This window comes from Pipistrellus hanaki (genome assembly GCF_964339955.1).
Source record: "Pipistrellus hanaki genome assembly, chromosome: 4".
Lineage (NCBI taxonomy): Eukaryota > Metazoa > Chordata > Mammalia > Chiroptera > Vespertilionidae > Pipistrellus > Pipistrellus hanaki.
The window spans coordinates 61,109,624-61,122,410 of NC_140506.1; the positions used below are offsets into that span (position 1 = coordinate 61,109,624).

Sequence of the window (12,787 nt, forward strand, 5' to 3'; positions counted from 1 at the left end):
GAATTTCATATGACGGTGTTCCTTGTTGCTGTTCATTTAGAAATTATTTTGAATGAGCTACACACCTTCAAAAGGGGACCAGACATTGTTAGAATCCCAAGAGACTTCATTAAGATAATCTATCCCAACCTCTCATTTGTCAGAGAAACATTCCAGGTAAATCAAGAGCGAACTTAAAACAAAAGCCTAAACCCACGTGATGCCTGTGTAGGCAGTTTTCTTACCACCATGCCTGTCAGCCTTAAGACAGGGTGTGTTTTAATGACATTTCCCCAGTGGATGAATATTTTCTTACTAGATCCAACTCAAAGACTCTTTGGGTGCTACTGCCAATCCGTTAAAGTAATGATACATACTATCCACTCACTGCAGAAATACAAACAGGTTTAATACACACACACACACACTATAATAATACATGTTTACACATTCAACTTAATTTAACAAACAAGTATCAAGGAGAAAGGCACTGTACTCAGTGCTCGAGTAAACATTTGCATTTATGTTCAAGAAAAACATTGGATTACTTGAGTCTAAAATCCCAAATAGGCAATTATCTAAAGCCGTACCACGTCAGACAGACACAGAAAATCTCAAAAGAATGATTGCTTGACACGCTAAAGTAGCCTTTACATTAAATAACGCTCTGTTTGGGAATGTCATGATCCTTAACAAGATGCACAGTGGGCCCGTTTGTATCCTAGGACCTTCGGCCGCTTGGGAAGCAGAGCCGTGGAGCAGGCCACTCACCGGGCAGCGATGTAGAGGGTCCTGTTCATGATCATGATCATCTGGATGTCCAGTCGGTGCCTCTGTGTGCTGTTCCGTCCTGGCTTGTGGCCCACAAACACCGGATACTGTTTTGTATCTGTGAGAAGAGGAGATGGGGCAGCAAAGGGAAAAGGAAATCAAGCCAGGAATTGACAGGGCAGCGGGACAAAGGGGGCTGTCTACAAAACAAAACCATATTTAAGTCAGACCATGCCACCATTTTCCATCTCCAATGAGTCTGTTATTTTAGGAAAAATTATGACAGAAGCGTGCTCTTTAAGAGAATGATCATATTACGGTTTCATTTTCAGATGGTAATAAGCCTGCCATTTGTATTTCTAAGTGTCACTGTTTCTGACTTGTCCCTCTTCCTGGGGCTTAAACTTGCAAGTGAACCCTTTACATGAAGGTGCTCTTTCTCCCCAGTTCTCTTTTCATCTTCTTTAGAGCGCTAAGCCTGGGGGGCAGCCTGCCAAAGATCTTGTCTCGGGACAAAACTGTTTCAAAGCGGCCTTCCCATCAATCACCACAAAGGCAATGTGGTCTGGAGGCGAGAGCCCTGGACCAGGAGCCAGAAGAAAAATACAGTCTCCGCAGGCGTCCAGTTGGAATAATCTGCCATTGAAGGCGGCCCCGCTAGGTTGGTTGGCATTCTAGGAACTGTGGGAAGTTCGCTCTTGAGTTAAGCAATTGGTTGATCTCACAGAAACGGGCAGTTTGACAGGACAGGGTCAGACTGAGTGTAGCCAGTCGGGTGATCTGGACTTTCCCTGGCTTGGAGAGTGGGTGAGCCCAGTTCTCCTTTCTCACAGTTCTCTCTGGTTGACAGTGGGCAATTTGTAATAATGCCTGACCTTTAGACATACCTACATCTCAAAAACCTCTCTGCCTTTCATCCTATAAACTTCGGAGCATAAGCATTCCTCCAAAGAAACTAAGGACTCACATACGATGAGTCACCTTTAAAAGGCACTTGTTTTCAGGGGGTTGGGGAGGTATATAATGACTCGAAAATCGTTCACAGATTTATGCTCAGACCCCTCACTTTAAACCTCAGTAGTATCTGGGCATGACTCACAGTGGGTGTCTTATTCAAGAGCCACAGTTATTTTACTCACAATTAAGCTTTAGTATGAAATTATCTCATGCCTTTCTCCCCACTGCTCTGAAATTTCATTTACCCATTCATTAATGAGCTTGCTAAAGCAGAATCATGTCTCTCTGGTATCAAGGTCCAAGTGCTCACTGTAGTATCCTTTTGAGCAGCACATTTGGGCTGGGGTCTCTTCTGTATACCTATCTCAAATGGTGCTAAACTAATGCTTACTAAGGTTTGGTGCCTTGAATTAGGTGGAATCTGTCACTGCAAGAATGATGATCTTGAACTATATAATTTGGCCTCAGTCATGTTCTGACTTCTCATTGTTTTATGTATCAGTCTTGCCACCTCACCTGATAAAATTACCTTTTTCATCCCAGACCATCCAGCAGAAAGATGGGCATTAATGGATCATATTAGTATTCAATATTAGTTTAAACACCTTTTGTATGGTTTATTTTATGTTTGTTTTGGTATCATTACTGAGAAAATATATATTTGGGGGAAATGCCCTCTTTCATTTTTAATGTGATAAAATATTTTGTCTTTTGGAGGGAAGGAAAAAAGTAGTAAATTCGCTGTTCCATCCAATATGCAGGTAAATTTTCTTCATTTGAGGAGTCAACTAAATTCTCAATTATGTTGCTTTCTATCCTTGTCAATGAAGCAGACCAAAAGGAAAGTTATATAAACAGTTAAAACAGGCGCTTGGGATTAAAATTCACTCTACCTAAATCTAGCACAAGCATTCCTCCAAAGAAATAATTTCTAAGTCTAAAAAAAGTTAATTTTTGTCTCTAGAATGCTCCAAAGCAGCCTTACTATTTCCTGTCTTTATCTTCTAGCAAATTCATATGTTAATTGCATATGAAAATGTGCAATACTAGTAACCCCCAAGGGATAGTGATATTGTCCCACAGCTGGTTTCCAGCTGGACCACAGCCTCCATGTGGTAACGGAGACTTCATCGAAAGTATTGAGGAACGTTTCAAATGCTCACACATATGTGTCCTATGACAGCATTTAATGAAGTTATAGAACGGGCATCTCACCGACCTGAATTAACTTTGCCACCTGCACAAGTTCAAAGTGACCAACGAGTCTCCTGTTCTGTTAAACTTTTTAATGTTTTACTGGTTGATGCAGGCTACCGTGCCCACAAAGGGAGAGAGTGGGATTGTGGGTACTTACAGTTGCCATGCGAAATACTGATTGGCTCAGAATCTTCTGGGAAGCCAGCCCCAGCGCAGTGCAGCAGTGTGAGATATAGCAGCAAGGCTTCTGGCCTCATAGTAGTTCAGCGGGGAGACTTTCTTTCTCTACTTCACCCTGCCAAAGAGCAAAGGAGGATTTCTTTTTCTCTTTTTGCAAGTCAGCTTTATTCAGCTCCATAAAAATGAAATGGCCTTGAAGATAAAGCTAAGAGAAAAGGGGTCTCTGCTTCCCATCTTTTCCATTGTGAATTCTCTGATTATTGTGTTTTACATAAGGAACCTGTATCCATCTATCACCCAACGGCACACCCGCCTTCCCCAGGCATCCGCACACTTTAGCAAAGCTTCTCCCAGACATGTGACAGAGAGCCTTAGTTCCTCTGTCCTCAGCCTATAATAGGCTATTATCGGCGGCTATTTCACAATTATGAAACAGCATCCCTCAAAATGTGAACTGAAGAAACATTTTTTTTTTTAAAAGGTGTAAATCCCTTTTCCTTCTCAGCAGGTTTTTAGCGGCAAGACATCCCTCAGACGTGTTTTGTTTGGCCAGCCCAGGGTCTTTCAAAAATTTGTAGTTGCCAATATTGAAAAATCAGGAGATTTCTAAACTTTACACAAATCAGAATATCTTTCTTTCTTCTTTTTAAGTATATTTTTTTCTGTTCGTTTTTAGAGAAAGTAGAAGGGATGGGGAGAAACATCATGCAAGAGAGACACATTAATTGGTTGCCTCTCGCATGCACCCCAACTGGTACTGAGGTATGTGTCCTTGACAGGAATTCAACCCCAAGACCTTCCAGTCTGAGGGCTGACGCTCTAACTACTGAGCAACCAGTTAGGGCCAGAATATCTTTCATATTGACCTAAATAACAGTTCCTCTCAGGCACCACATTCCTCTCTACCCCCAACAAACTCTCTCTCCCTCCCTCCTATACCTATAACTGGTCCCATTTACTATTTCCATTACTTGCTTGACCCTTTAGTTGAGATTTTCACCCTTGCTTTCTGTAATTCCATAGTAATTCTATAGTGACCTTAGACATACATAAAATTACAGAATTGAATCTGTGATTAAAAAGAAGTAAATGGCTCTTTTCAGACCTTGAAGAATACTCTAGGGAGAATTTGAAGCCATATCTTGAAATGGGAGGGTTGATTTTTTTTTTTTAAAGCATATCCCTGTACATTTTAGTCTCACATACCACCTTGCAATGAAATAGTCATGGATAAAAATGCCAGGTATACTGTTCTACCCATCTGTATTTTCATAAAGATGCTCTTTATGTGTAGAAAAAAACTCTAAATCTTAGAAGTAAAAACCATTCCATGTAGAGCAGCTGGATACAGAGAAAGAAGACTATTAAAACAGTAAATATCACATAATTCTGAGGCATATTTCAAACAAGTGTTGATCTATCAGGGAAGTTAATGTAAAATGAGGATATCTTTTCATCTCTCCAGAGAGGTAAAGCCTTAGAAGTAGCCTGCCAAAGACGATCTCTTTTGAACAAAGCTAGTTTACATCAGTCCATCAATCATTTAAGATTTGTGTGTAGAAAGGTCAAACTTAGTAACAAACTGCTAACTTATGCTTTTTTGAACACCACTTAATATAAGATACCCATGTCTCTCTTTGTCATGCCAAAAAAAGCATTAACAAGTCCGGAGTGTTACATTACAACTTATAATTTTACAGTTACCGCTGGGTCTTAATCGTTTTATTCAGTTGAAAAGTGCACACTAATTAATTGGCTTTATCTTAAAAATCAAAGAGGGGGAGAGGCTGAAAGAACAGCCAAAGCAATTCCGTATCTTCGGCTCCGATGTGTAGATTAAAATTAAACTTTAAATGATGACTTGTTCAAAGGGGTGATCTGTTACCAAGAGACATAAACATGTATTTATACACAGGTTAAACATAGTAGCCCATTCCTCTATCCATTTTCCAGTTCTTCCTATTCTGGAGAATCTCACCCCAAAGTGAAGAAGCTCTGAGGTACTCATATTTGTTTCTCATAGTTTGTGTTCAGTATAACAATGAAGAGGTGAAGTCAATAATAAGAGTTAAGTAAAACATAAACCAGACATCAGTTGGCTGTTATATTTTAGATGAGAAAGTATATGGGGAAGAGGAAGCGGCAACATTTACCAAGAGCTCCCGAGTAGTAGTACGGTGTTATACAGGAGCACAGTACCTCAGAGCGTTTGCAGCATGTAATGGAAGAATAATGGGACTCAAAAGACCTGAGTCTCATTTCTTTAGCAATCTTTGGGAATATGTATATATTTTTAAAGATTAATTTTTCTTGACATGACAAATGAATTCTATCCTTCCACAACTGCATTCATTTTTGTGCAAATGTCCTACAAGCTAATAAAGTTCTGCTATTTTGCTATATCTCCTGATTTTTATCTTTTTCCATCTTAAAATTGGGTTAGATGCAACATTCTCAACCCAAGAGGCAGGCAAGAAGAGCATTGCATGCAGAATAAATATACTTATTATGCATTTCAGTGGCTTCTTTTAATCCCTACACCCAGAATCATGGGTGAGACAGGTTATTAAATATCTCCAGGGTTAGCCCTGGCTGGTGTCGTTCAGTGGTAGAGCATCGGCCCAAGGACCAAAGGGTCTTGAGTTCTATTCCCAGTTAAGAGTACCTTCCTGGGCCCCGGTCAAGGTGCAAGCAGGAGGCAACCAATCCATGTCTCTCTCTCTCTCTCTCCCCCTCCCTCATTTCCACTTTCTCTAAAAATCAATGGAAAAAAATATCCTCAGTGAGGATTAACAAAAAAATTAAATATCTCCAGGGTTAGATAGGGCTCTACGCCAGGAAAAAAACACAGCTGTTTCATGTGTCTTTCTATCATCACACCATCAAGTTGTTAGCATGTACATCATATGAGTGAGGGTGTTCTGGCAGTACCAGTTAATCTTGGCCAGTCCACACGAACACCTTACAATTTTCTTCAGTTGAGGCTTTGATGTATAGCTGCTCCCTTCCTACACAACTTTGGGCTCTAAACCTTGTAAATATATAGTCAATATATTTTCTTATTGAAGTGATTACTTGGTGGAGAGACCCCAATTCAATCACACTGTCATTTTCCATCCTGTAGAACATAGGTTGGCTATCTCCACTAAGACCAATTGGATTGGCTGGGAGAACAAAAGCAAACAAGAACTTTCCACTGTGCTTCAAAACCTTGAGTTGGCTGGGCTGCTGGGCTGCGGCGATTAAAGATACTGTTTAGGTAATCTTTGAAACTTTAAGTGTTACCTAAAAATGTTTTGGGGCATCTGCAGGCATTTGTTGGTTTCCCTCTCTGTAACCCTGCTTATAGAGGCTAACATGGCAGACTAAAGCAGCTACCCAGAAAATTAGATAGTGGAAAGCCTATCCATATGAGGACTCTAGACAAAAGTAAGTAATTTACTTCAGAAGGAAGCTTATTATGCCTGAATTTTCCATCTAATGGTCTCAACTTTCCATTATGCTTAGCCTGAAGAGAAATGCCCTTTGTAAAATACACCATTACTATAAAGTTGTTTAATCCTATTCTTTCCTAACCCACAAAATTCATGGAAAACCCTAAGGTAGTTTAATAGGCGTCTGTTGGTGAATTTATTAGGTCTGTTTGGGTTAATCTAAAGTTAATTATACAATTTTACTCTGAGTCAGATGGTCAAGAATTGTGTTGACTTTCTACATGCTCTGAGCCCTGAGAAAAATTATTTTTACTGTAATTTTCCCATATAGTTTTTAAGGCCAAACTGATGCATAAAATGTTGTGACCGTTGGCTGCCATGGGCTAAATGGACCTTGCAGAAGGCCAGGAAACTAGCCTTCAGGTATTCCAGATTGAGGTCCAAACAAAAGGGATTTAAAAGAAAAAAGTCTGTTTGAAAATCCTGTGACTGTGTTTGTGTAGATAATTGTTTTTAAAATGATCAAATATTCCATTTTACCACCCCTCCCTCCATACCCTTGTCATCCATATGGCAGGTCATTGTGTCAGCAAAGCATTAACAAAGGGAATGTCACTGGAACTGATAGGGTAGATAGAGCTAGAGAGACAGGAGCCGGATAGATGGCTACCAGCAAGGGGAACACAGGGGAGATGTAACAAACAAGAATTAACCAAGAGTTAGAAGACACAAGAGTGAGAAGGGAGAGACTTGAAACCTCCTCCAGGATGTGATCTATAGCTTTAATCCTGGTGAGACATCCTTGAAACCTGAGGAGGTTTTCAACTCAACTCCAAATGAGTGGGGCACTTGGTTCAGCTTTGGCCAGCTAAGCTTCCTGCTTGGACTATCTCTGAGTGTATTTCCTCTTCTTGCAAATACACTCGTACATGCTTTGCTTCTATTTGGTACTATCTCTTGTTTGAATTCCTCCCTACAAGCAAGACAAGAACCGAGGACACAGAGACCACCTCTGACAGAACTGGAAATGATCATGAAGTCAGAGAATAAGGTCACAAATTGCTACATCTTCTTTCTGATTAATCAGGTTAATTTCATAAGAGCCACTAGGCCTGGCTGGGAAGCCCAGCCACAGGACCATTTACATTTACCCCAAGATTTGGTCAATTCTCTGCTCAAGTATCACAAAACTGGTAGGACTTGGCCAAAGCTGGCTCACAGAGGACAAATAAATAAATAAACTAGTTGCTAGCACTTAGGAGAAGGAAAAAAAAAAGTGGGGAAGATTTAACATACAACTCCAGATTTCTGGTTTCTTAAAGAAATCAGAGATCTGGCTTTGTGGGCCAAAATTACATATGACCTACATTCCGGAGCTGAGGAGTAGCTGTCCAAAGCAGAGGGGCAGGTCCTCTCCAGTTGGAAACATTCCCACCACTCTCCATTGTCTTCTGAAGCCTCTCTCACCCCCTCAAACTTGACTGCCTGACCCCTGAAAACGCGGAGGGCAACCTTCACGCCACTCAGGAGCAGCCCCTCACCACTGCTTGCTGGAGTTATCCTGCTCGTCTGTGCCATCACGTGCAAGTTGCTCAGTGTCAGGCAGTCTTAGCAAGTGAACCTGGTGGGACCCGATGCCTGTGCACACAGATGAATGGATGTTGCTTGTTTCAAACACCCAGTTGGGCTGCTGCACACTATTTGCATGTCCAACTGCAGCAAACAGTTCATCAGTGCATTTGGACTTGGCTGTAGCAGTACAATTTGTGTCTGATTTGGTACAGCAACAGCATCTTCCAGAACATTGGCGTCCAAATGAACATGTTAATAATAAGTGGGGAAAAAGAAGGGGAAAATAATTTACCTGAAAACGAGCAAATTTGTGGCCTGGAGATAAAAAGGAAGTGATAGCAATGGCCCTTTTTCTAAGAGGCAAATTACTACCAGGTTTCAGTAATTCTCTTAAGAAGCACATTGTCCAGTCCTGGCTGGGTAGCGGAACGTCACCCTGTGCTCCGAAAGGCCGTTGATTCGATTCACAGACAAGAAACATACCCAGTTATGGGTTGGATCCCCCACAGGGATCTCTTCCTTTCTCTGAGTTCAACAAAAACTATCCTCAGGTGGAGATTTAAAACAAAAAAAGCACGTTTTCTACTGCCATCATGGGAAGTTTTAAAGATAATAATTCACACGGGCCTTAATAGAAAGAAGGGTAGGCTAACAGTGTGACCCTGGGCAAGTCCCACAGCCACCTTGGCCGCTAGTTTCCTCCCCTGTGAATTGGAAGGATACGGAATGTAAAACCCTCTGGTACTCCTCCAGGCTCTGAGATTGTGCAATTCTAGGCTTCTGTGCCCCGATGAAGAAGGGAGTGGGAATGTGAAGATGATTAAGGAGGACAGTACATGGCGTGACCCCAGGCTGGGACACATCATTATAACCCATGTCCAAGGCCAGGGACACCACCTGGAGGTGTGAGTGTAGGAGGAGGAGGAGGAGTTGAGGCGGGTGGCTGCTGAAGCTCTGCACAGCGGGCAGTAGGGCCTGGCCCTGGTGCTTGTCTTGGCACGTACCAGGTTTATGGCTCTGGGATTATGGCAGCGGTTGGGCAGTAAAAGCCCCATGCACCTGGTGAGCGCTCTTTCCAACGGGAACACTGGTTTTTCTGCACTCTTTCCTGGTTCCCCTCCACTGTTCTTGGCTTGGGAACTCTAGAGGTAGTCAGTGGTCTGTGAGGGAGTGGCTCTGTGTGTGGCAGTGATGATGGATGGAGCAGCCCAAGCTCACTTCGCTGTCCCTGTCCTCGGACTGCTCTAAGACCTGCATGAACGTTGCAGTTCTTCAAGCCGGAGCAAAGGAACCCCAGCGGGTGGCACAGCCTTAGTTTTAGGATAAAGTTCAAGTCCCATAAGTACAGAAACTCTAACCGTTGTTGCCATGTAATCACATTCGGAGCTTCGTTGGATTTTACACGAAGGATAACATTTTCCTTTTTATTGCTTCAGCTGTCTGACCTCCACATCTTTGCCTATACAGGGGGGGTTGTCTTTGTAAATCTGAATCGAAATCAGTTTAAAAGCTCCTACATGAAGTCAAACTACTGTTAATGAAGAGAAGGGAGCAGGAAGGGCTGAGGGTAAAAACCTGGGGTTTGGGTTCCTCTGACCCACTACTTGCTGGGAGTGCAGGCAAAATGCTGGCACTTCCTGAGCCTCCTTCTTTGGGATGGGTAAACCAACCTCAAGATTGGCTGTGAGATAATGTACATAAACATTTGTAGCTCTTGAAAAATGTTTGTCAGTGGAGATACAAAAAATTACCTTTTAATACCTTTTCTTGGAGTTCCTTAAGAAATTCTCAGGACGTCCCCAGAGACTGGTGTTTCACTTTGTTCAGCAAAGAAGCAGCCCTCTCTCATCCACCTTCTCCCCCTTCCTTCTTGAGGCCACCAGCTGCCTCACACTGGACTGGGCAGCTGGAGAAGGAGGAGACTCTGCCCCAACATGGCATCACTCAGAGTGTGGGGGTTTTTAAATGCAGGTCCCAGTTCTCACACAAATGATTTGGGAAATGGAGAGTGGATAGGGTGGAAACAGAGATTTACTGAGCACTTTGTGTGTGCAAGGTACATGTGCATGCTATTTATTTAACATCACAGCAACGCAGGGTCTTATTATCTCCATTGTGCACACAGGGACACTGAGGCTCAGAGTAGCTGAACATCATGTCCAGACAGCACTCAGTCCACATTTTCCGGGAAAAAGGAAAGCCAACCTGCAAACCCTGGTCTCTGTGATGCCAAAGTTGTGTCTTTCCCTTACAAAGAACGGGACCAGAAGGGAGGCTGGAAAGAAATGCTAGCATAAACGGAAACTGCACTTAAGATAATAGTTGACATGGACAGAGTGGCTGAACATCCCTAATGGCTCCAGTAATAAAAATCTATAAAAGGAGCACACAGTGGCTTGCAAACATGTCGGCGTGCAAGGCTCATTCCACTTTATGGCCCTGTGCTTGCAGGCTCAGGTGATAGGAAAGATGCAAATGCTTCTCAACCACAGTTTTAGGAGGAATTGATTATCTCCTGACACCACTGTGTCCAGAGAAACCACTTGCTTACAGCCTCCTTAATAGTAATGTTTTCAAGTCAATATATCAGAGAGAATAGGGTAAGAACAGGCTGCCTGCTCTACTAGCTGACATGATAAACCGATTTGGACACCTCTCAAGTTGTAAGAAACCTCTGCCCAGAGAGAGAAGGGAGGGCAGGTGTTTGTGCAAAGAATCCAGCCTGCTGCATGCTGAGGACCTGTCTCACAGAGATCCGAACTGCTGATTATTCTTGCACCAAAGGAACACTTCGAGAATTATAGAGTGTTCAACAGCAGGTGTCCTTCACTGACCTCCACGGCCGAGTTCCGGACTGGAGCAATCAGAGGATGCTGCTGGCCACAGGATGCATAGCTGGTTACTTCCCAAATGGAATTAGGAACAACTTGGCCATTGATTTTGGTTGAAACCTTTGCTGTACACCCAGTTTTCAGGGACCACGCTGGCCACTGTTTGCTGATATCGCATTAAGATATAAGGCTCATGCAAATGAGAAAAAATAGCTCTAGTCTCTTTATAAGGCAGCTAGTCTTTCTCTCCTCCTCTCCTCAGCCATTAGCAGAGACAGAAAAGGACCCATTTCGGAGGAAAGGGAAATGCCACAGACCTAACTTCCACACATTTTGGAGAATGATGCTAGCATTCTATGGAGCATAATAATAAATATCGACTGTGTATAATTGATGCTCCATTTTAAGTCTAAAACCACTATCACAGGAACAGGAAACCAGCTATGAATTTAGAAGAACAGTGAGAAAAAATATTTTTGGAAAAATTAAGGTTGTTTGTAAACCTGTTATCTTCCAAGGGGAGAAGGCAAGCCTTGTGTTTCAGGTGATCCTTTGTTACGACAGTTCTCTTTCTCTCTACCAACACCCCTTACACACTCACGCACACTCGCGCGCTGCCTCACGCTCTTGAGCCAGTGCATTTAATGTACTTTGCTTGGAGGTTTCAGATACAGTCTAACGACTCTGTAGGGCTTTGCAGTTACAGTCATGCTCTTAGCAGGCCTGATAATACTGTGGCAAACCAGCTTGATCTCCAAGAGCTGCAGTAATTCCCATCATATTTACCGATGTCACACCCCAGCTTTTTGCCACCTCTATCTTTTTCAACTTTTGTGATTTGCTGAACTCACACATCTGCTCCAGAAACAGAAACAAATGCCTTCTTTGTTTTCCCAGTTCAGGAAACTGAGGCCCTGAGAAGTCCGCTCCCTTGCGAAATGCGGCCCAGTTCAAAAGTGGCAAGGCTAAGCAGCAATTGAGGACGCCTGACTCCTCCGCCAAGCTCTGTCCCTACATTATGCTGCTTTCAGAAAGGAAGCCAAGACCCATTCATTTCTCCTTGGCTTGCTGCCTGATGTTCATTACTTCCATTGCCTGATTTCCATCTTACCGATTCCCTGCTTTTCTGCTGGGAGCCGGCTCTGTGCTAGATGCTGGTACAGGCAGAGATGGGGAAAAGGTCCCCTGTGTCACACCCCCCCCCCCCCCCCCCAACGGACCTCACTCTTGAGAAGATGGGCCTGACAGCTCTGGGCCATTGTCTCCAAAATAGAACGTGAACCAACAACAATAATGGTTCAGAGAGAAATTAAAATCCTGTCAGGAAGAATACTGCCTGCAGCATGAAGAGGTTGCAGAAGCATGTGGGTGGGGTGATCGGTGAAGGCCTCTGGTTGGGGAAAGCCTGGCAGGTTGCACGTGGTTCACTGTGGACCTTGAAGGTTATAGAGGAGGACCAGGAAGGAGCAAGACATTCCAAGTAGAAAAGCAAGGTCAAGAGAGTGGGATGTTAAACAACTCCATGCCAGTTAGACTTTCAGAAAGTCAAATTGGACCATTTCGCTCTTTGCTTAAGGAGTTTCGAATTACTTGTCTAAATAGATGGATTTTTTTTCACTTCATCTAAAGTTCAGTCTAATAATTATAGCAAAATAAAGATCGTGTCTGATTACTCTTTCCTTCTAAGAATATGGTAGAAGAAGAAGGAGGGGGGCAGAGAGTGGGGCACAGGTGTGAAGCCAAATCTCAGAAGATTGGTGTTTAGTCATTCAAGGTGCTCTGTGAGTTACTGTCACAGTCCTCTCTCTGGGTGTCTGCACATTTGTAATCTCATTAAAAATGAAGTAAGGGCAAAAGTGACATGCC

The 12,787-nt window shown here is 42.9% G+C and overlaps 1 protein-coding gene across 3 annotated transcripts in view; it reads right to left on the reverse strand.

Moving 5' to 3' along the window:
- Positions 1-12,787, reverse strand: part of SEMA6A (semaphorin 6A) — a 125,130-nt gene that overhangs the window by 55,662 nt on the left and 56,681 nt on the right. For all 3 annotated transcript variants that reach the window (XM_084882817.1, XM_084882816.1, XM_084882815.1), the window contains exons 2-3: positions 3,062-3,199; positions 751-868 (exon numbers count right to left, since the gene is read on the reverse strand). In XM_084882817.1, the coding sequence (XP_084738943.1) occupies positions 751-868; positions 3,062-3,161 (218 nt within the window). In that variant the 5' untranslated portion in view covers positions 3,162-3,199. The remainder of the gene's footprint in view (positions 1-750; positions 869-3,061; positions 3,200-12,787) is intronic.